We start from the raw sequence: 22235 nt of genomic DNA, 5'->3' as shown, positions 1-22235 counted from the left end.
GCATCGTGTGCCACTGTTTTTTGGGCTTTGATTCCTGCGAATCTTCCGTTTTCACATTGGTTTCACATTCACTTCTTCTAGATACAATTAGACCACTTAATATGTCACCTAATGACAAGATCATCAAGATTGATTGGCTCCCTTCAAATTTACATAGTTATTATAGTAATTACATATTACTTATAATATACATAATTTTATTTATAAACTCAAAGCTTATCTCATCTCTTATTCAAATGAATTCATAATACTCTACCTACCTAATTGTGCAAGAAAGGCGTTGTACGAACTCTTTTACCCATATAAGAGAAAGGTATTATTTTGATCCGGATCTACTTCGATTTTGATATCTTTCATAAGAATTAATATCATTTGTCATGAACCAACTTTCTAACTCAAAAAATATAATTATTAAGTAAATGAAAGTTCTTACTTATAATGTTTATATCCATTTCTTATTATTGTGAGATCCATAACACATGATTGATTATGTACATAAACGTTAAACTCTCTCTCTCCACAAAAATGTAAGCTTCTAGTAATACAATTTGAAGCCATACGATTTTGTTTACTAGAATAAGTAGAATTGAAGTGAAAACATATAGAAACCAACTAATTATTCTTAGATATATGTTTATGAAAATTTAAGGGAAAAGGGGACCCAAAACCTTAGAATTTAATTCTTTTAAAGAAATGTAATAATACTAACCAATCAAAGATTATTGGAATCTCTATCCCATGTTCAAATTTCTTACCAACTCAATTGAATGGCAAGCATGTATCCATAGTCATTGATTTTTTTTTTTATTCAAAAAAGAAAAGAAGAAGCTCAAGTCGTGACCTTCGAATCAATACTAGTATAACTTTGTTGACTACAATTGTCGGTCAAGTTAAGATTCCCAACGAAATGCCATGATTCATGGAGGCTTATTAGAGGCTTTTCTTTTTATATATATATATTTTCACAAGTGGCAGGCAAAGACCCTTGTCACATTAATTTCCTTCTCTTTGGTGTAGAAAATGCATAATATAAAATAGTATAATTTTTCAATTCCTCTTTCTTTCAACTAACTGATTGATTATAACAACACTAGATTTAAAGTTAATAAAGCGCATAGAATTATTCATGTTCCTCATCATCACCCCATCATTTGGCCAACACTAAAACTAGTTTCCATGGGGAAGGTCCAAAGTACACCATTCTGAAACTATAATTAATTCTCCTAAAAATATATAAAAAAAATCTCATATCTAACGTCATTCTTATGTAAGAAGTACGTACGAGTGGTTGGGCAGGAGACAGTACAATCGACACCTCTAACACTTAAGTTCAATTTGATACATTTATTTAAATTAAATACATCCTTTTGTCGCATTGGTTTGTACGAAATTAGCTTTTCGAGAAATTTATGGTTAGGCAGGATCAAGTCCAATCGGAACCTATAATGTTCGAGTCAACTTGATTCATTTAATTGAATTAAATTTATTTAATAAACAAGATCCCAAACGTTAAATCATGTCCTAGTTCTGTCCCGACCCAACCGGTGGTTAAGTCTGGCCTATTTGGCCTTTAGGTGTAGAGCTTTATCGAACATAAATAGCTGCATAGATTGGATCCGGAGATCGAAAACTGCATGGAGACGATCATTTCCATGCAACTATGGCAACGTCGTAAGCCTAAAGCATATCTGCTGTTTTATGGGCCGAGAGGCCCAACTGAAGCCCACAAGTTAACGAAAAGCCCGAAGCATGCAACTATCAATCTCTTGCAATTTACTTTTCTTTTTTAATTAGGGGTAATTGAGATTTAAATTTTTTTAAATCAAAAAATTATGTATCAATTATTGAATCAAATATTTAGGTATATTATTATTTTTCTTTCAGTTACACCTATATAATTTTAAACATAAAAATTGTTAATATAATTACACAAATTAATTAACAAAAGTAAAAGTAATTTTTACACCTGTACCTGCTCTTAAACGAAAACCTCCTAAGAAAAGGAAAGAAAGAAAAGGCAGATGGCCAAAAAAAAAAAATTAAAGAGGTATAAAATTGAAGAAATAAAGAAAAAACCATCTCTGTTTCTCTGTAAAACAGTTTGGACTCCTAGATTAGGAATCCAGCTTCGACTCACTAACGACTGACCTGTAACATCGAAGCAACATTTTAAAAATAACTCCTCTCCCTCTTGTGTTTTTTGTGTTTTTTCCCTGATCAATGATCAAACTTCTGTCAAACAAATGGTTTTTGTCGAATTTCCAATCACAATTCAGAACCTAGAGATGCCGTCCAATAAACAAAAATGCAATAAGGGCAAGCATTATTATCATAAAAGAAAGCGTTTTCCAGGGAAGATCAGTTCGGTCTCCATCATTGCATCGATAAACAAGTCCATTGTCAAGTGCCGCGATCAGCTGAACAAGTTTTTATCCGAGCTAGCGCGCATGGTAACACCAACATGCCGCCTCAAGGGCTTCGAGATTCTTAGACAGGAGGAAAAGACCGACCTCGAAGCTAACAAAGTTTTTGGTCACCCTGGACTCGAACTTGAATCCGAAACCAGCTCCAACATTGTACCCCCAGTTCTTGTCATACACCGCAACCTGCTTCCTCCAATGGTTTCAGACAAAAAAGGGACGATTGTTCTTGATTTGGACGAAACCCTGCTGCATTCAAGCCTCTACCCGCCTCCACCAAGGTACGATTTCATAGTGTCAAGAAATATGGACGGGGTGACGATAAACTTCTACGTGTTAAAACGACCCGATATCGATGAGTTCTTGGAGACGATCAGCAAGAAATACGAACTTGTTGTGTTCACGGCGGGGCACGTAGCGTACGCATCGAAGGTGCTGGATACTCTTGACCCGAAGGGGCTTATATCGCACCGGCTCTACAGGGATTCATGCAAACAAGTGCGAGGGAAATTCGTGAAGGACTTGTCAGGGCTGGGGAGAGACTTGAGGAAGACTGTGATCGTCGATGACAACCCAAAGTCTTTTACATTGCAACCCGAGAACGGGATCCCCATAAAGCCGTTTGTTGGTGATCAGCTTTGGGACAATGAGTTGATGAAGTTGGCGGTGTTTTTTGAGACATGTAATGTCTTTGAAGACATGAGAGATGCCGTGAGCCAGTACCTCGGAGGGTGCTGAAGAATAAGGTGATCATATTTAGAAACCACAATGGTGCATGTCGGTTAACCATGATGCTGCATCAGCCCATTTCTTTTTGTCAAAATTTATATACTATATGGCTACTTGCTTCAAGAATGCTTTCTAGAGTGATAGGAGGTTCCTACAGTCATTGCATCAAGGACTGATTTTGCTTCTTTGTGCAAATTAAAGAGAAATGATACATTTACATCAACTTCTTTTGGCTATCTTAATTTTTTATTGGAGATTACAATGGCAAATTAAATTTGCATCATGTTAAACTTTGTTTGTTTAATTTTATAATTACCGATGTTAATTATTTAAAAATATCTCCAAAAATTTCAATCATGATAATGGAATCGATAGTACCACACTATATGATTTCCCGTGTTTAATTGTATTTATATACATCAACTAAGCTTGATTTCATAATTTAATCTTTAATTAAGTTTCAATCTTAAACTAACAATAAAAAGATATTAAGTATCATACTTATTATTTAAACTATGTATTGATAGAAACGTAAAACTGATCATATTCTTTTTTGAAAGATAATTTTCATTAAAGAAAGTGGGGAGAACCCCTCAATTACAAGAGGAAGATTTAAACAAAAAAGATAATTAACATGTGTAGATATCTCTCTATTTAAAGAGTTGAATTTGACATAAAGAAAAAAAAATCATTCTTTAACCAAAATACTTGAATAAATTATTAACAATTCATAATTTTTCAATGATTATTTTGAAAATTGAAAGATATTTTTGAGGGAGAAAAAAAAGTGTAAAAAGATTGTGGAAGATCAGCCAGACCTTGCCAAACCTCTCGGCGACAACTCTAAAGGGTCATGCCATGAGTGCTAGTGCACCTCGTGTTAGAACAGCTTCAGGACCCAACACAAGCCGTGCATTTGGTGACTCCACCCAGTTTTATGGGTTATCCTTACACTACGTGCTAGGCAAGCTTGTGCCTGTCCAGGTTCAATTTATAGGAATTGTGAGATTTTCTTAAATAAAGTAAAAATTAATTAGAGACAGATGAAAGATTGCAACTTCTCAATATCTATAAGTTCAGTTACTAACTTTGTTAGGTTTAGAAAGCATATTCTCGTTGTCATGCATTATTTAGCTGTTAATGACTAGCAGCAAACATAAAACCGAACAGAAAGATAGAAAACAAAAAAACAGACAAAACCCAACCAAACTAACTAACAACATTCCCCACTCTCACTACTAAATTCAATGTAAATCCAGTTCTGGCTTCCAACCCATAAATTCACCACTGTTGCACCGAACCAGGCTTCAAAACCTCCCAAACCCCTCCATCTCGACAGTTGAACCCATCGATACCCAGAACGAAGACATGTTATTGAAGATGAGCAAAAGGGTCCAACCAAAGACCATCATCCACCACCATCACCGCCTGCTCCACCACTGCCTCCACCGTGTCCGTCATCCTAAGGGAAGATCATCTACAACGAAAATTAAATCGCTCTTCGTGATTGCTTCCATAATAAGCAAGTCCATTCACGAATACCGCCGTCGCCTCATCAAGTTTTTCTCCAAGTTGGCACGCAGAAGACATCACCAAAGCCTATTATTCCTTGAGCAGGAAGAGACCCTCTTCGAAGCCGGCGATGACCCTGGACTTAAACTTGAATTCGAGAGCAGCTTTGCTATGCCTCTGGTTCTCGTCTTAAACGAGAACCTTAAGCTGCTTCCGCCATTGGCTTCGGATAAAAAGAGAACCATCGTTCTTGACCTGGACGAGACCCTGGTGCATTCAAGCCCTGACCCGCCTCCGCCACTGTATGATTTCACGATTAAACCGAATATTGATGGGGAAAGAATGAACTTCTACGTGTTGAAACGACCTGGGGTCGATGAATTCTTGGAAGCAATAAGTAAGAAGTACGAGGTGGTGGTGTTCACAGCAGGGCTCGAGCCATATGCCTCAATGCTGCTTGATATTCTAGACCCCAAAGGCCTGATATCTCACCGTCTTTATAGGGATTCATGCAAGCAAGTGAGAGGAAGATTCGTGAAGGACTTGGCCAAGATGGGGAGAGACCTTGGAAAAGTTGTGATCGTTGATGATAACCCAAAGTCATACTATTTGCAACCTGCAAATGCAGTCCCCATAAAGCGATTTGAAGATGACGTTGAAGACAGGGAATTGGAGAAGCTGATGGGGTTCTTCGGGAGGTATTGTGATAGCTTTGATGACATGAGAGATGCGGTTAAGCAGTACCTTGGGGGTGCCACAATGAGCACTGGACAGTGTTAGAGATCTATTTAATTCAACTTTGTATAGCCAAAAACAAAAAATTTTGCCAAATCTATTAGTCATATTCATTCATGCTTTATTTTTTTTTTTTATCATTTTCTCTCGTCTTAATATTATCTTTCAAATGAAAATCATAAAAAGATAAATGATTAATAGAGAAAAAAAAATTTTAAAAAAAGTGACGGGAGTAAGAGTTTTAAGAGTTTTTAATTTTATTTTTTAATTGATAATGTTTAATTTTATTCTTTATTTGAATACACGTAAATAATATATTTTTACACTACAAACATCAAATAAACACTTGGTAAAAGTTTATCTGTAAGTTTATCTATGGGACAGGAAAAGAGACCCAACATTTCGCTTTGCTGCTAATAATTGAGGGTGAGCTACACAAAATATAGCATAAGAAAATTATTATCTCTTAATTTTTCTTACATATATATTTTTTTTGTCTATGCATAAAATACTTTTTTGTCTATCCATGACACTATATGCATAAAATACTTGAATCCGTATATATTTACAATTTAATCTAAAAATTAATTAAAAAAAAAAGAAAAACAAAATTTTAATCATGTGTGAACCCGGTAGGGGCAACGGCACCCTACAGTTTACACTTTCGCTTAATTTTAACCCAAAAGATAAATAAATCCACGTAAGCAAAAGAAACCATCCTGTCGCTCACTATAAGTTGTCCAGCTTCGACTCCGAACCTAACTCCATGACCGTTAGACCGAACCAGAATTTAAAATATTACGGAGCCTTCCCGTCCGCGTTATTACCCAAACCAAAGGAAACCTCCTCCTCTTGTTTATAAATCTATGAAAACATTTCCTTCTTTGTTTTTCTCTCGCTGATGATTGTTCTGGATCGTCCGATTATAGTCCAGAGCCCTGAGATGGTTTCCAAGATTATCAAGAGAACTCCGCCACGGTCCATCAAACGCCACCGTCTTAACCACCACCGGAGAAAGACTTCTCCGGCGAAGAAGAATGCCTCGTTCTCCGTCATTGCCTCCATCAACAAGTCCATCAAGACGTGCCATCGCCGCCTTGTGAGGCTTTTCTCAAAGTTAGCCCACATAGCAACCCCTTCTACCACCAAACGCCGCCACAAGGGCTTCAAACTCCTTAAACAAGAAGAAGAATTTGATGAATTCGAGAGCAATTTCATTGTTCCTCGTGCTCTTGAATTCGACCGCTGCTTGCTTCCACCGTTGATTTCGGGGACGACAAGAACTATCTTTCTTGATCTCGACGAGACCCTGGTGCATTCAAGCCCTGACACACCTCCCAAAATGTATGATTTTGTAGTAAGGCCGAACATTGAAGGCCAATTTATGAATTTTTACGTGTTGAAACGACCCGGCATCGATCTTTTCCTAGAAGAAATCAGCAAGAAATACGAGGTGGTGCTGTTCACGGCGGGCGTCAAGCAATATGCTTCTCAGGTTTTGGATAAGCTTGATCCTAAGGGGTTAATATCTCACCGGCTTTATCGGGATTCGTGCAAGCAAGTGGAAGGGAAGTTTGTCAAAGACTTGTCTGAAATGGGGAGGGATTTGGGGAAAGTAGTGATCGTTGATGATAACCCGAATGCTTACTCTTTGCAGCCTGACAATGCTGTCCCCATACGGCCGTTTGTGGAGGACGGTGAGGATAGGGAGCTGGAGAAGTTGATGAAATTTTTTGAGTGGTGTGAACGGTTTGAGGATATGAGGGTGGCGGTCAAGCAGTACTTTAGTGGTGGTGGTAGCGGTGGAGGCAGCACTGGTGGTGCAGAGGATCATGGCTTTGTGCAGTTGGACTTATGATGCTCACTCTGTTTAATGTGATTCAATTTGTTCTCTTCTGATTTGTTGTAATTGTGTTTGAACAATAGATTTTGTTCAAATTAGAAATTGAAAATTTAAGATAATGCATTTTTTTGTTCAAATTCCAATTATTGTTCTCTCTTAATTTATCTTTCAGTTGTTTAATTAAAGGATTAAAGGATCCATAACTAGTTTCAAACTTTCCAGCACAAAAATCATGAAGTTTGAAAGAAAAAGTTCTGGCTACGACCCTTCAAGTTGATAAAGCTATTGCTGAAATTTAAACGTGTCTTTTGACCCTTTTAAGAACATTTGAAAATTATCTAGGCTGCTTGAAACTCCTTCCTACAGTGTTTAGAAGATGCTCTTCTGTTAGCCTACGGCCTGCTCTTTAAATTAATTCAACAAAAGCTTATCCTACCAGTGCTATGATAGTACTTCCCATTCTATTGTAGGATATCTCATCAAATATAAGGCCAGACGACCAAACACATTTGATGGTCAACACTGTAGTTTGAACAAATAGTACAACTTTGCGATTTTGATCTTTGTCCTGAAATTTGTCCTACAGTATCATCGCAAATATGTAAACCCATAATTGCAGGGTGTCTCCGTGTTCACCTTCTCCCGGTTAAACATTTCAGGTTTGTATCAAGGATTAGGTTGCTCATCAGTAAGCATGAATGAGGGGGGCATTTGTAGCTGCTTTGCGCATTTGTTAAAACCTTTTCTTGAAGTATGAGAGTTCAGTAATCTCTTCATCTGCCTTGCCAGATTCAAAAGGAGTGCGAGCTGGAGCACTCAAAACGTGCATATCATTGCTTAGAGACTGCCTTCTTAGTCCAATTGATCCAACTCTTGCTACTCTCAAGAAAGTGTCCTTTTTGATTAAGCAAGTGTAGGGGAACCGTCTGCAACGAATGCAGCTTAAACTACAAGGCTTTTCGAAAACCCCTCTGATTTCCTACAATTCCGAATGTAGTGCACAATTGATGGACAGGAGGTGATTGCCTTAGGGATAATATCAACTTTACCTTATAAAATTTTTGGCGAAATGTCTGCATTGAACAGCAAAAGAAGAAAATAACCTCAATAGCATAGGCATTTCCAATGAATTCACCAAGATTTGGTCATGTGAAAGAATATATACGTCTTCACTATCATCGACAACAAGCCTTTTGAGTCAGCAACATTTTGAACAAAGAAGGCCTTCCAGTAAGGCTACTAGTAATGCAGGTAAACTGTAGGAGACTCAGCATGAGATGTCTTTAATTTCTCTGTGGAGAATTATCACAAAGCAAAGAAACTTTACCACTTTCTTTTACATTCAAGATGACCTTCTTATCTTCTCCATAAAACTAGTGTTTGATTGGGCTCCTCTGGACAAGCAGCTCCCTATTTCCATCTTAAATGTTGAGCCAAATTGCCACACTTCCTCCTCATCTTGTCAAAACATGTTAAAAGCTTCCAAACAACGCATTTGCTTCAGAGCATTCATCCTTGAGCAGATATTCTTAAAGAAACAAAAGCAATATGTACAAGTTCTCTAGACACCAATTCATCTCTCCAAATCCGACAAGGAGTCACAATTCCTCTATATGAGCACACATAGGAGACATTGGTCCATTAAACTAAATGAAATTTGCATGTTAGAACTCACTTGAAACTAGCATATCATTAACCCTTGAATCACATTGCATAGCACTGGCAATGAAGGCAAAGCAAATGCCCAATATAAGTTGATACAGTCTTGGACCCCTGGAGCCAAATAAATTGTATTAAAGTCTTCGCCCTGAAACCATAAACCTAAACCTTAGAAACCCAAAATTCAAAATTAATGCTCAAGAGTCAGGCTCCTTCATTGAGGTTTAGATCACTGTGCTGCTGCTATCTTCTTTCTAAATCTTTTATATGCACCGTTACTGGGACAGTTTGAAAGCAACACATCTCTACTATTATAACCAAGGAAAAGATTTACATAACGCCCTAATGAGGCAAAACAGCCAGAATTTCACATCCTAAGCTAAAATAGATCTAATAAATAGCATTCGCAAACATGAGAAACATCACATGCCAAATAGACTTGAAATCAGCTCTAGAGCAGGGTGTCAAAGTAATCTATATGAAAACGGAATTGTTATGGTGCACCCACCAAGGATTTGATGGCTCCCCACGAAGTGAAAGAAGTGATTAAAGTCCAACCAATTCAGCCAACAAATTCTTGTACTAATAAGTAGAGTTCAAGTGAACATGTATCTTCTTGAGCGGCTGGATCCCAACCATCAAGAAAATCAAGAAGCAAATTTTAACCAATTCTCTCGCCTACATCCTCGCAGCTATCAACATGCTAAATTCATTTCCCAAATTTCCACTTTAGATCAATTCAAAAGCAAAAGAATAAACTTGATTTGTGAATACTCCCTCTCCGTTCTCAACTAATCCACATTGGGCAGCAACTCAAATAGTGGAAAAATGAAAAAGAAAATTAGCCTCTGAGAAAAGGAATGGAAACCCACATCAGTAACAAGATCACCATCAACTACCAAGTCACTAGTCCGTAGAAACAAAGAAAAAAATTACAACTACAATCTCCTCTTGAACAATTCATTCATTCGCAAGTAACTAGGACAGTACAAGAATAACAAAGAATACAATGAAGCAAAAAAGGAGAGAAACCAAGTTGAAAGTGAATGAATATCAATCACAAAGAAAAACCTGTTGAGGCAAGCGCCAAGCCTCAGCCTTGCTAAAGCACATATTATCCAGAGCTTCACTACGGCACCAACGGCACTTTGGGTTTTGCAAACATTGAGATCTTGACATCATTTCTCCACAGTTTGGGATCTGATTCTTGGTGTTCCTTTGCAAACCTAACAAGGTGCGGTACCGAGAGACTGAAGGTTCTTTGCCAGTGATGTTATCAGGCGATGACGATGATGATGATGATGATGATTGGCTTAGAGTTAATAACAAAAGGAAGAGAATTGGGAAGAGGGCTGAAAGTTTAGAGCTTGCTGTTGCCATAGAAGGACTCTAGAAGTTGCTTGCGGTTTCCCCTTTTCCTCTTTTTTTTGTTTTATGTCTTATGTTAAAACGAGTTGTTTTTACCTTCCTTTTATAGCTAAATAATTAACAGGAGTAAAAAAATATAAAACATAGAAATATAAAGTTGACACCGTCAGGAAAACGTGACATCCAAAGGACTCCAAGTTTTGAAGGCAGCTCAAGTCCATCCGTCTCTTTCTTCAATTATTAATGAATTGATCCATTTTAATATTTAATAGAGATTTCTCTTATAATTCAACTCCACAAGGTTTCTTCTTTTTCTCTCTTTTTCGCCTCTATTTTTATTTTACTCTTCCTTTTTTTTTTCTCTGTAAATAGTCTTCCTTCATGCCCTAATTCAGGTTCAGAATTTAATTAAATTTTAACACTTTATGGAGGGTTCCAATCAAAGTTATGGTTTTGATCATAATTCCAGAGTTCCAGAAAACCAGGTATTGGATTCTAGGGTTTCTTCTTTGTCCCTAAAGAAGGATACCGGCAGCCGGAACTCCAATTCTCTCGCTGTAAGTATTTGAAATTTTTTCTATTCTTTCAATTAGTCATGTAATTTTTGTATTGAGAAAGTTTGGATTTTGATTTTGTTTTTCTGCCTCCCATTTATCTGGTGGTATGTAAATTTTCATGTTATGAATTATGGGTCTATTTGTATTGATAATTTCGAGGTTAAGAAAAGTAAAAAAATGCCTTTTTTTCCTTGAAATTCAAAGTTTTTGGGATGTTTCTGATTTGGGATTTTTTTTTCTTTTTGTTTACAATTATTTGCTTTTCGTTTTTATGTCAATAATAGGATGATAACACGGGACTTGAAAGATGTGATTCCACAAGCAATGTTAGTTTAGAGAGGCAAGGGATGAATATTTCTAGAGAATGTGATGATGGGTTATCAGTTCCAACTAAAAGTATGGAGGAGTTGAATGATGAGGAAAAACAACCTAACACCAACTATCTGAAGCCGGGAAAATACTTCTTTTATGACTCCCCGCTTGCTGAAGACACTGGGGTTTGGATACCGGTCTCAGTTCCACCTATGCTTGAAAGTGATCATGAAGAGTGGGCTAGAGGTTTCCATTCCAATGGGGGTTATTTCCCTGAAGGTGACATGGGATGGGGCGAGTTCCTTGGGGAAGAGAAGGAGTTGACGATGTGGGATGTGATAGTGGAGATGATACTTGCTGCCCGAGGGAAAGTAAATGCTTTCACTTCCGGTGATATTCAAAGATGTGGCATCTCGTGGCTGTCAAGTCATTTACTTGAGCAAGCTTGGCAAGAGATGTCTCAGACACTAACTGAAGCAAATATGGGTAGCGTGAAGGAAATTCTTGAAGCAGAACCACCAAGGTGGTTGGCCGACAGTGCTGCTTCCACTTGTATGCTGTGTGGTGTAAGGTTTCACCCAATCATGTGTTCTAGACACCACTGTAGGTTTTGTGGAGGAATATTCTGTGGTGAGTGTTCTAAAGGAAGGAGTTTATTGCCAGAAAAGTTCCGTGTTGCAGATCCACAACGGGTCTGTGATGTATGCTGTGTGCGGCTTGAGTCTGTCCAGCCATACTTGATGGACCAAGTCAGTAATGCTGCTCAACTGCCAACTCATGACCTGACAGACCTCAGTACTTTGAGATCTTGGGTTAATTTTCCTTGGGGGCAGTCCATGGAACATGAAATTTATAAGGCAACAAACACTATTCGGGGTTATATTACGAAGGTAAGAATTGATCTTTGAGGATTATGCATCATTGATGAAGTGGTAACCAACAAACTGGTGCTTAGGGTTTTGCTAAAAATGCACGTTTCTGTGAATTTGAGAGGCCATTTATTCTGCTAATTGCTTTAGCTTGATGATTATTCATTTTCTTACTCAAAAGCTTCTCAGGATATTATTTCATGCAAAAGGAAAAAAATTGAGCAAGTTATTCACATAATTGCATGTTGAAGTGCCAACATACAGAACAAACTTGTAGAGTTGTTTTTTGGTCAATCTCTTTTCTTCCTATTCAGAAGGTTTCATAGCTTTTGGCATTCTTACCCATTTCCTTTTCACTGGCCAGGTAGCTTCTTTGAAACCTGAGAAATCAATTCCAGATTCCATTCTCCGAGAAGCAAAAGGCCTTGCCATAATATCTGTTGTGAAAATTGGTGTCATGGTTACGTACAATATTGGAACTGGACTTGCGATTGCTCGTAGAGAGAATGGCTCCTGGTCTCCACCCTCTGCCATTTCTTCATTTGGTGTTGGATGGGGAGCACAGGTGAATATTTGTTCTTTGTTCTTCAACATCACGTACACTAAACTTCTCCCTATTGGAAATTCACATCCTCAAAGAAATTGGAAATGGTTGTATGCCATATATTCATCCTAGTGAAACTCCAAGGCTCGCTCTTTCTAGATTATGTCAATGGAACAAGATCAACTTTTATCAATTCTTCAGAAGTAAAAGTGTGTATGTCTGTGTGAGATGCTGGTTCTAGCCTCTCTCTCCCACAGAGACTCCAGTCTCCACTGCTGAGGATCATTTTAGCTGCCTTTGTGTGTGTGTGTGTTTTTATGGAGAAAGGGTAAAATTTTTCCTTGTTTGTTGTTTTCCCAAAAGCAAGTTATTTACTTTTCAAATAATTTAAATAAAGACATGCAAATGCTGAAACTCAGCTTTATTAATAAACGGCACAGAGTCTTGTTTTGAGCGAAGTGAACTCATTAGGGATATGTGGACGGTTAGATGAAATGGGCCAAAGGTGTGAAATTTCATTATTCTTTTTCACTTTTCTCCTAACTATTAAGGGTTACATCTGCAGGCTGGGGGTGAACTGACGGATTTTATTATAATATTGAGAACACATGATGCTGTCAAGACTTTTAGTAGCAATGCACATCTTTCTGTTGGAGCTGGTTTGAGTGCGGCTGTAGGTATTGTTGGACGGGCAATGGAAGCTGATGTACGAGCTGGTGATTGTGGTTATGCTACTTGTTATACATACAGCTGCACTAAAGGTATCTTTCTCTTATCGCTTGAGGTTCTTTCCCTTTTTGTAAATGTAGTTCAATTAAGTTAAGTCATTGGATTTTTGTATTTCTTTTACTTATTCAGATGGAAATGTTGACCAGCAGGTCTTTCTTCTTGATATATTCTCGAACTTTGTACTTAAAAGAATGAGATGATAGTCTATCTGGAAATTTACCATTAGATGCTAAATCTTGAAATTCAGATCTTTGGCCAAAAATAATTAATAAATTGATTCACGGCCTTGCTTCTTGGAGCTCTTTTTCAGTTATTCAGAGCAACATTGCCATTCTTCTTCACCTGCATATTCATGTTAGTGAATTTCATCACTGTTTCATGTTGTAGATTAACATAGATAATGTTGTCTATGAGTATATAACAATAAAACCATTAACCTTGACAAGAAAGGCCTCTATTTTCCTGCACATGGTAGGTTTGCCCCACTGTTTGATTCCTGTAAAGTTAAATTATTGCTGGTTGTGTTTCTTTGGATTGTCCAAAGGGCCAGATAAACAACTGCATCCTCCATTATTCCCAGCAGACAGTAGCTGCTGTACTTCCCCATTCTACCTTGGATCCTATGTTTATGTTTATTTATATTCTTATTGTTGAGTTTTAATGCCCAAGTTTTTATTATGTTTGATGATGTAGGTGCTTTTGTTGGATGTTCACTTGAAGGAAGTATTGTCACCACTCGTAGACGAGAGAATTCCCGATTCTATGGCAGCCAGTCAATAACTGCATCAGATATACTTCTCGGGTCAATGCCTCGTCCACCTGCTGCTGCCACTCTCTACCATGCACTTTCTGATCTATATAACACACTAAGTTGAGTGCCTGAAGTTTGGTATTTTAACTAATTGCATCAAAAATTCAACAGGAAGAAGAGCCAATGGGGCATGAATCTTATGTACATTCTCTGTGAATCATCTTTTTCCGATCTTCTGTACCATCATTCTTTGACTGTTTAAAGGTTGATAATGAATTGTTTCTAGGGAAGAGGTCTTCCAAAAGTGGAGGACCAGGATGGGGGAAAAATGGAAGGACATCGAGATGCGATTCTCAATTACTCTACGATTGTGTATATATATGTATATGTCCTAAATGTTGAACAACGTTTAAATCGTAATGAAACGAAGGAGCATGGATTTGTTTCAAGTGTTCTCCTACCTAAGATATTCTTTTCGGTCAGATGTTCATCCATCCGCCATAAACTCATACTGTTGTAGTTGTAAACCTGTTAGGCCAGTCTAACTCGATTTGTATTCCATCATGGAATCAATCCTATCTCAAGGCAGTAGTGGCTTAACGTATTGGCACTACGAAAGGTGAGAGAAGCAAGCTTGACCGAAATGGTTCTCGTTAGTTAGAAAGGGATGATCAGCCTCCAGGGATTAACTACAACAGATTGGATCCTTGGCCTTCACAACGTTTGGCCTCCCAAAATATCCCCACGATTACCAGCTGTTCTTTTTTTTTTTAGAAAAAAAAAAGTATTGCGGAGAGTAATTTGCTCAGAACTCTATGCAATCCTTGAACTCTACAGCTTTGTGGGAGCAAACCAGGCCATGGAAAATCAGAAACCCAAGTTGAAAGTAAGGCGGTTTTTGCTTTCAACTTTGTGGAGCCTGGAGCCCGACTAAGTTACTTTCAACTTGGTGGAGCCTGGAGCCCGACTATGCTCATAAAAACGATCAGACCACACACAACCCTTTGCTAAAGTAAATGGACAGCGTGATTACTTTGTGCGGCTGACAGAGCAATGATTAACGAGGCAGCATTATAATTGCATTACCACTACCCAACCTTTTCTTCTCTTTTACCATTCTCCTGGATGGAGGCCACAATTGTGAGAAGCCAAGCAAGTTTGAAATTTAGAATAACCCATCAGTGGCATAATACCATCTAACCTGAGAATCTCTTTAGATTCTCACAATTCTAATGGTCGAAAAAACATATGTAAGTTGGCTTTACTTTCATGTTCTCATAATAGATGAGTGGATCATGGTCTTGATTTACGCTATATTTGGTAGAAAGAAAAGAAAATGAAGGGAAGAAATCCACCCATTATTTTTCCTTCCTCGTATTTTCTTCGTACTAAGCAAGAACACAAAGAAAGTAGCTTTTCCTTTCACACCCTTTCTTCTCCTTCCTCTTTCCCTCCTACCAAAAACAATATCAGTGATTAGATCCAAGACTATGCAGTGGGAAGGGACAGAAGGAGAAAAAAACGGGGAGGAGAAAAAGGAAACGACTGAGTGCTCCATGGGACAGACACCATCTTTGTTTTCTCAAACATCATCATATCAACTAATCTTTGCTTTAAAACCGTACAGTTTGTCAGGCTTAGTGTGTAACACATGTAGTTTTTGGAGTGTGCAATCATTCAAAATCTATGTTTACTACTGTTTCTGAGCACCTCAAAAACTTTCTCCATATCAAGGGATAATGAAAAGATTGCTATCATCATTGTTTGATCGACTTAAAAAGATCTTGGAATTCCAGGGATGAAGTTTTTTAAATGGAGTGTACATAGTATATTCAAAGAGAATTAATTCTGGAAATAATGCAGCACAACGTCTGTGCTGATGCCGCGGCACTTGTCTCCCAAAAAGAACACTTTATTGGCAAATAATGTGATCAGCATTTACATCTGATGGAAAATAAGTTCCATTGTTCATTTTGGGATGCCTTTTCCCTGACGAATAAGCTGGACAATCCCTTTTCCTGTTCAGGGTAGGCCATGTATAATACCTCAACTTGTCACTCTAATGGAAATGCCTTTGCATTGCACCCATATATCTCCACGTGGGGCCATGCCTTGTATTGATTTGTTTCACTCAAGCCCAAGAAAGAGGTCAATTGAAAAGCAAATGTGTCCCAATTTCCCTGTTGGCAAGCCAGTTGTATTTACCAATCTGCATATGTATGATTGATTTCTTCACTCGGGTTTTTGAGTTGCATTTCAAGAAGAGTGAATTTGGTGCAAGGAGAGGATTTGCAGATAGAATAAATTGTAGAATAGGGAGAAATGCGTCACAAGTACAAACAAACAGTAAGAGAAATGTGTCAGTCAGAACTCCAGAAGCAATGAGAAATCTCAGACATTTAAAAATCACTTCCAATCACAAAAGCACAATCACACCAAAACAGCCAATGCCGTTGCCAATGCTGTTACTAAAACCTCTGTTTAGAGAAGAAAAAAATATATCAAATGGATGAATGAACGGCAACTTAAGGAGCAAATTCACAGCTATGAGCTATTTATAAATTGATCTTTTGTTTTTCTTTTGCTTGGAAGGAGGGACGGGTGGGAGTGGAGGTTGGACAGAGGCTTCTAATCACTGTACTAACTCATAAGTGTTGCCAACCGAAACACAGAATCTTAGGTTTTTGACATGAAATTGAGCTCCTGGTCTAAAGGACGAAGCCAGACGAAGACCCATGGAGAATATCCTCACCCTCTTCTGCAAGACGCAAGTGCTGCTTGATTCTCATTCTCTCCATGAAGCTTTACCTGCTCCATGAAAACAAGTCATTAAAAAACAGAAGCAACATATGAAGAATTGTGAGAAACGCTGCACCGCATAATAAAACCATAAATCCATCCCAAATTACCTGGATTTTGAATTTCCAAGTGTAAGTTCAAGATCATCAGCTACACATTCCTCGTGGATCTTTTCTCCTTCCCAAGGCTTCACTAACCCTGTTACATTACTGCCAAAGGCAAACTCAGCAGCAATCGCATCAGACATTGGAACATCCGATGTTTGATCAACACCTGCAGGAAATGCTGGTGAGCATGTGCCACTTTGCCCAGGAGTCCACATCCGTGAACCTCCACCTGATAAAGTCTCATCTTTAAATCCAAAAGGGTTTCGTGAGACAAGGCTAAACGTAGGGGATGTTGGCCCACTTTGGGGTATTTCAAGTCGGGAAAGCCATCCTGAATCAGGAAAACCCTGACGGCTAGGACTTGGTGGAGTGGATGAAGGCAGATAAGAATAGCGCTGCCCAGCCCAAGCTGAGCCAGCAGTCCTTTCATCCCAGTCATTTCTAGTTCGAGGAGTTCGGGAAGTCGGGGAGCTCAATGGTGGAGTGACAGGAGCACTTATGGACCCCCCAGCGATGTACAGATGATGAGCAAGCTTGGACGAAGCTGATGATGAGCTAGAGGAAAGGTTTTTCAGCCACGGGATTAGGGAATTGGCGTCACCATTACCATTGGCATTGGATGTGTAATGGGATGAGGCCGGGCTTGGAAAGGAAGATGAAGCAGGACTTGGATTGTAAGATGCACAAGGACTTGGGTGATATGAGGAACATGGACTAGCTGATGCAGAACCCCCTACTATGTCCATACGATCCACTGGTTTGCATCCCTGCAAAAATGTAAGAAAAACCACTGGCTGTGACACAATTTTTGAAACAGCTCTAGCTGTTGGAGCAGCAATGACAAAATACACAATTTTCTAAAGAACCTTTCCTACCATTCTCATCCCTTAACTAATTGTTACATGATCATGGCTGAAACATTCATGGACAGTAATCTCTTGCAAGAAGCTCATGTGCCAACTATTAAAATTATTCCTTCAATCCTCTGGACAGCAGAAAAGATCCAACCTTTCACTGTCCCATGAGATACAGACCCCACAATTATTATCTGTCTCTTGATTATGATCCTATTCATGTTCATGGGCATACTAGCTAACGCGGCAGCCATTTACAACTTGAAGTCAAAGTCTAAAATGGAGACACTTGATTATATTACCAAAAACACGACCAAATTGTTTCTAGGCCAATCTTCAGGTCCCTAAAAGTTAACATCTTGTACAGATGACCCAAAATATAAAACATTTAGTCTCACAATTTTATTAAGACCAACTTTGCCTCAACCACTTGGCTTTAACAACGAAGACTAGAACAAAATAATGCATGATGAATTATGAACATAAATCATTTTCTTAATAGAAACTAACTACCAGTCTTCATTTTGCCAAACATTACATGCGACATTTTGTCTCTAAACCAATCCTCGGGTCACACCTGATGGAAAGGCGTGATGGGGCAGCATAGTCATTACAACCCGACAAAACTTTGATAAAAAGAGAAACTAATGTCAAACAATGGCGTTACATAAGCATAATGCACCATGCTAACACGCTACCTCTTCCAACATGTTCCTATAGGCTTAATCAAACCCCACCCCACACGCTTTACTTCCTCCCCATTAACTAAAGCTATTTAAATCTCATCATAAAAGTGGAAGCCAAGGATTCGAAATCTCCTTTTCCCCTTCATTTCATTAAAACCGATTAAAAGCACAGTCCTGAAATATTAAAACCAAGAAAGTAGACCTTAAAATGACCAAATTGACCTTATTTCTTGCTCCTAAACTGATGACGCCTATAGTGGCATTTTGGGAGAGGAAAAATCAAGTGTGAAAAAGCTTTTCGACGAGTATAACAAAGGGAAGTATGGGTTGCATTAAAGCAAAGTGCAAGTATCAATCTAGGACACGGATAGTGTCGTTCAAATGACGGAACTACCCTGGCCTGAAACTCTACAGTGAATTGGCAGTCTAAAAACGGCATTTTTGTATGATCGACGAAGGGCATTATCGTCTTATTAAACAACAGTTCTGAATAAAGCTGTCTGAACAAAGCTTCTTCGTCCTTTTGCTTCAACGAAGCAGAAACTGGAACAGGAAACGAATCTTTGACAACCTTCGTGCTTTGTGCTTTCTTCTTTCTTAACCGACACCGTTACAGTTTTAATGAAATCTCAACGCTCATCGTTAAAACAAAGAAAAGACGATCAGTCCACATACAGGGCGCATTCTATCAACATTTTCGACCTTTATGCTAACATACGCGTATATACAAAAAAAAAAGCTGATAGTTTTATTTTTGTTGGTTTACCTTTCGGTAAGTGGTACCGTCTTCTTCAACGGTCCAACCAGCTTCGTTGCACAGAGCTTTCAAGACCTCGTTGTTGTCGCAGTGTTTGGGAAGCTTGTAGTTTCCGTACATTCGTAGCCCCGCGAAGATCTTCGCCGCGATCGCCCGCCTCCTCCTCTCTCTCCTCTTGTTGTTCTCCCTCTCCTTCCACGTCGGCATTCTCGTCCCTGACGTCATGCTTCAATACCTCCCCGAAACAGCGTCCGTCAACTTCTTTTTCAGTTCATGGATCTAGGGAGTATATTAGTTTCTCGAAAAACAAACGGAGAGAGGAAAAGGCAAAGGTTTTGGCAGTTTTTCCTTTTAATGTTGGTTTTTCTGTGTTTTCTTGGACAGGGAGTGCGGTTAAATGAAGGAGGTTCGGGGAATATGAGGAGACTAAATATAAGGGAGGAGTGTAATTGGGCATGATGGATCGTAAAAATTACGAGGGAGCCACTTATATGCAAAGCTTTATTCCGGGATCACGGGGTAACACGTGTTCAGGCTTTTTAAAAAGGTCCCCCGCGGCCCGCCCAGCCACCGTGGGAAGAAGAATAACGTTTTAAGGGCCAAAACGGTTCGGCCCGCCGTTAACCAACTTTTGTTTTAGAGCTTAGGTAATTTGGATGAATTGGTAAGCTGCTGGATGGATCATAATTCATTTTATTTCTATGTACTAAAAGCCATATAATAGAAACAAAACCAATGAATGGTAACTCAATAATTAAAATTCATTCAATGTTATTTATATATATTAATCATATACTATATTTTTGCGTTGTTTTATGATCAGATTCAAAAGCTCTAAGTGGATAATCCACAAAAGGAAATTCACATGGGCTAAAGCCAAGAATTCGATCAAAGAAAAAGTGAAGGAGGTGGTTTCATTTCCATTTTTATTAAAGAAAAAAGAGAGAGAGAGAGAGGTGAAAAATGAGTTGGGGTGATGGGACATTAGGGTGACTATATGCGGCGGGGGCTCGTTGCATGCGGAGGGAGCGGTGGGCAGCCTGAGTTGACTGACTGTCACATTTGTCAGTTTATGTGTGTAAGCCCTGTTGGCTGCCTATCATTTGAGCCTAACTATACGCTTAAAATCCGTAAATTAAATCCATGAAAGTTGGTAAATATTTCTCTTTCTCTCACTCTGTGCCCCTACTGCTAGGCTTCTTCGGCCACCCTCGTGTTCACGTGACCATGCCCACCCAAACGAACCTCTCTCCTCTTTTGGGCATGAGTCTGCATAATTAGACCGCCAGGTGTTTCAACTTTGATAGGTTGGGCTGTTAAGGGGCCCACCCCGTTCTGTTTCTGCGCCACCTTCCCCAATCGGGTCCTTGATTTGATCCTTCCTCTGACAGTCTTACCCCTCCCTTCCCATGCCTCCTATCTCCATTTGGTAAAGTAATGCCTTTTCCATGCATCGTGGTAATCGGAGTGTGGGACTAAACATCATCAATATTTGCCCCTCCTTATCCTCTTCCACGCCAAATCAAGATGTATCTTATCCGTGTATGTAGTAATTAGAGATAAATCAAGAAACAACAATACTCATAAAATATGGTCATATTCATTAGATTGAGCTTAATAATTCATTAATTGCTAATAAGACTCAAATTAGAGGAATTTATCTATTCAGCTTTATATTGCTCCCTCTCATCATTAATTTCCTAATAATTTTACATACATGAATAAGAAAATTTGACCCTCTAAATATGTGAAAAAATTCAACAAATATTAATCTCAAATATGATTAAAATAGATTGAGTAATTCTTTATTTATAATTAATAAAGATATAATATTTAAATAAGTTTATAAATTATTTTTAATAAATTAAATTAATTATTATTTTATTATTATTTTCAATCAAAATTTTATATTTTTATTTTAAATCAAATAAGTCCTTATGATTTAAGATTGATTAATTATTATTAATCAAAATATTATTTATCATTTTATATTCATATGATCATGTTATCATGTCAAGTCATCATCAATTATGATACGTTAATATATCACATCATTATTAATTATAATATATTAATATATCATGTTTGTGTCACATGTTTTTAAACTATAGATAATATTTTAATTAAGTTAATTATTAATTATTAAAATTTATTTAATTTAAAATAAATATATACAAATTTTATTAAATATAATAAAAATATAAAAATTTATTTAAAACTTTTAAATTAATTTAATGTTTTTTTTCATATTATGTCATTAATAAATATGCAAAAATTAAAAAATTAAAAGAACTACAAATAAAATGTGAGTTTGGAACATCCACACGTGCGCCGCGGACTCCAACATGACATATTAAATGGATTTGAATCCGTCCTTTTGGGTCCGCCACCCCACTGCTTTAAGCCTAGCGTTGCTAGAGTGTTATAGCATTTTTGTTTTGTTTTTTTTTTTTTTGGAGGTTGTTTTGTGCTTTTGCCATTTAGCAAGGCACCAATTACGGGAGGGGATGTGCACTCTTCTCACGGTGGTGGTTGTAATGTGGGTGGGGTCGAAGGCCCCCTGGGTCTAAATCATATCCGTTAAGCTGGTGGGGTCACGTGATGCCCGATATGCCCGCCACCCACGAGGCATTTCCAGTTTTGCATTCCAACCCCGGTACTGGAGACTCTGCCTCGAAGCCCCATCGTTCGGTACCTTGTCTTTCATTTCATTTTCCCTTTCTTGCTTCTTTTGTATTCATTTTTCTTCTCTGCTGGAGCCATGGGACTGGTCTACTCATTTGTTTATGCACTGCCACTGCCAATGCCCACTTCATCTTGTTTACGAGTATGGATTTCAAAAGATACTAACTCAACTCAATCGCTATTTAAGTTCATATAATTTAAGTAGTTGATTAGGCTAATGTGTTCTAGAATGGTTAACACATATCTATAGGTACTTGTTAAATTGGTTAAATTTTTATTTTTAAAAATATTTTTTTCATTTAATACATTATTTTCACTG

At 38.0% G+C, this 22235-nt stretch overlaps 5 protein-coding genes across 6 annotated transcripts; 4 read left to right on the top strand and 1 right to left on the bottom strand.

Annotated features, from left to right (window-relative positions):
- Positions 1-2285: 2285 nt before the first annotated feature.
- LOC110424778 (uncharacterized) lies at positions 2286-3158 on the top strand. Its single transcript, XM_021439466.2, has one exon. It carries the CDS (start codon positions 2286-2288, stop codon positions 3156-3158), a length of 873 nt encoding a protein of 290 aa, XP_021295141.2.
- Positions 3159-4007: 849 nt separating this feature from the next.
- Positions 4008-5441, top strand: LOC110424355 (uncharacterized protein C2F7.02c-like). The gene is made up of 2 exons (XM_089784890.1): positions 4008-4090; positions 4409-5441. Exons 1-2 carry the CDS (start codon positions 4008-4010, stop codon positions 5439-5441), a joined length of 1116 nt encoding a protein of 371 aa, XP_089641016.1.
- Positions 5442-6142: 701 nt separating this feature from the next.
- On the top strand, positions 6143-7370 carry LOC110424549 (uncharacterized). The gene has a single exon (XM_021439143.1). It carries the CDS (start codon positions 6298-6300, stop codon positions 7252-7254), a length of 957 nt encoding a protein of 318 aa, XP_021294818.1. The 5' UTR covers positions 6143-6297; the 3' UTR covers positions 7255-7370.
- Positions 7371-10469: 3099 nt separating this feature from the next.
- LOC110424723 (uncharacterized) lies at positions 10470-14477 on the top strand. The gene is made up of 5 exons (XM_021439373.1): positions 10470-10823; positions 11108-12025; positions 12369-12569; positions 13114-13309; positions 13971-14477. The coding sequence occupies exons 1-5, from the start codon at positions 10692-10694 to the stop codon at positions 14150-14152; spliced, it is 1629 nt and encodes a 542-aa protein (XP_021295048.1). The 5' UTR covers positions 10470-10691; the 3' UTR covers positions 14153-14477.
- A 1911-nt stretch (positions 14478-16388) lies between these two features.
- Positions 16389-19674, bottom strand: LOC110424691 (BES1/BZR1 homolog protein 4-like). 2 transcript variants are annotated; one of them, XM_021439321.1, is made up of 3 exons: positions 19241-19674; positions 16938-17701; positions 16389-16836 (listed from the first exon to the last, which is right to left on the bottom strand). In XM_021439321.1, exons 1-3 carry the CDS (start codon positions 19454-19456, stop codon positions 16833-16835), a joined length of 984 nt encoding a protein of 327 aa, XP_021294996.1. In that variant the 5' UTR covers positions 19457-19674; the 3' UTR covers positions 16389-16832. The 2 variants fall into 2 exon arrangements, with proteins under 2 accessions (XP_021294996.1, XP_021294997.1); XM_021439322.1 differs by lacking the exon at positions 16389-16836 and having other exon boundaries at positions 16934-17701.
- Positions 19675-22235: the final 2561 nt, after the last annotated feature.

This window comes from Theobroma umbraticum, unplaced genomic scaffold (genome assembly GCF_002168275.2).
Source record: "Theobroma umbraticum cultivar Fairchild unplaced genomic scaffold, ASM216827v3 scaffold_204.0, whole genome shotgun sequence".
In the NCBI taxonomy this organism is placed as follows: domain Eukaryota; kingdom Viridiplantae; phylum Streptophyta; class Magnoliopsida; order Malvales; family Malvaceae; genus Theobroma; species Theobroma umbraticum.
Note: the sequence above shows the minus strand (reverse complement) of the source record. Positions and strands in the feature narration are given on the sequence as shown.

Coding starts and splice junctions, on each gene's coding strand:
- LOC110424691 (XM_021439321.1), bottom strand. CDS start 19,456: ATGACGTCAGGGACGAGAATGCCGACGTGGAAGGAGAGGGAGAACAAC. Junction 17,702..19,240: donor ACGGTACCACTTACCGAAAG/GTAAACCAACAA, acceptor ACATTTTTGCAG/GGATGCAAACCAGTGGATCG.
- LOC110424778 (XM_021439466.2), top strand. CDS start 2,286: ATGCCGTCCAATAAACAAAAATGCAATAAGGGCAAGCATTATTATCAT.
- LOC110424723 (XM_021439373.1), top strand. CDS start 10,692: ATGGAGGGTTCCAATCAAAGTTATGGTTTTGATCATAATTCCAGAGTT. Junction 10,824..11,107: donor GGAACTCCAATTCTCTCGCT/GTAAGTATTTGA, acceptor TGTCAATAATAG/GATGATAACACGGGACTTGA. Junction 13,310..13,970: donor TACATACAGCTGCACTAAAG/GTATCTTTCTCT, acceptor TTGATGATGTAG/GTGCTTTTGTTGGATGTTCA.
- LOC110424355 (XM_089784890.1), top strand. CDS start 4,008: ATGAGTGCTAGTGCACCTCGTGTTAGAACAGCTTCAGGACCCAACACA. Junction 4,091..4,408: donor GACTCCACCCAGTTTTATGG/GTTATCCTTACA, acceptor ATGTAAATCCAG/TTCTGGCTTCCAACCCATAA.
- LOC110424549 (XM_021439143.1), top strand. CDS start 6,298: ATGATTGTTCTGGATCGTCCGATTATAGTCCAGAGCCCTGAGATGGTT.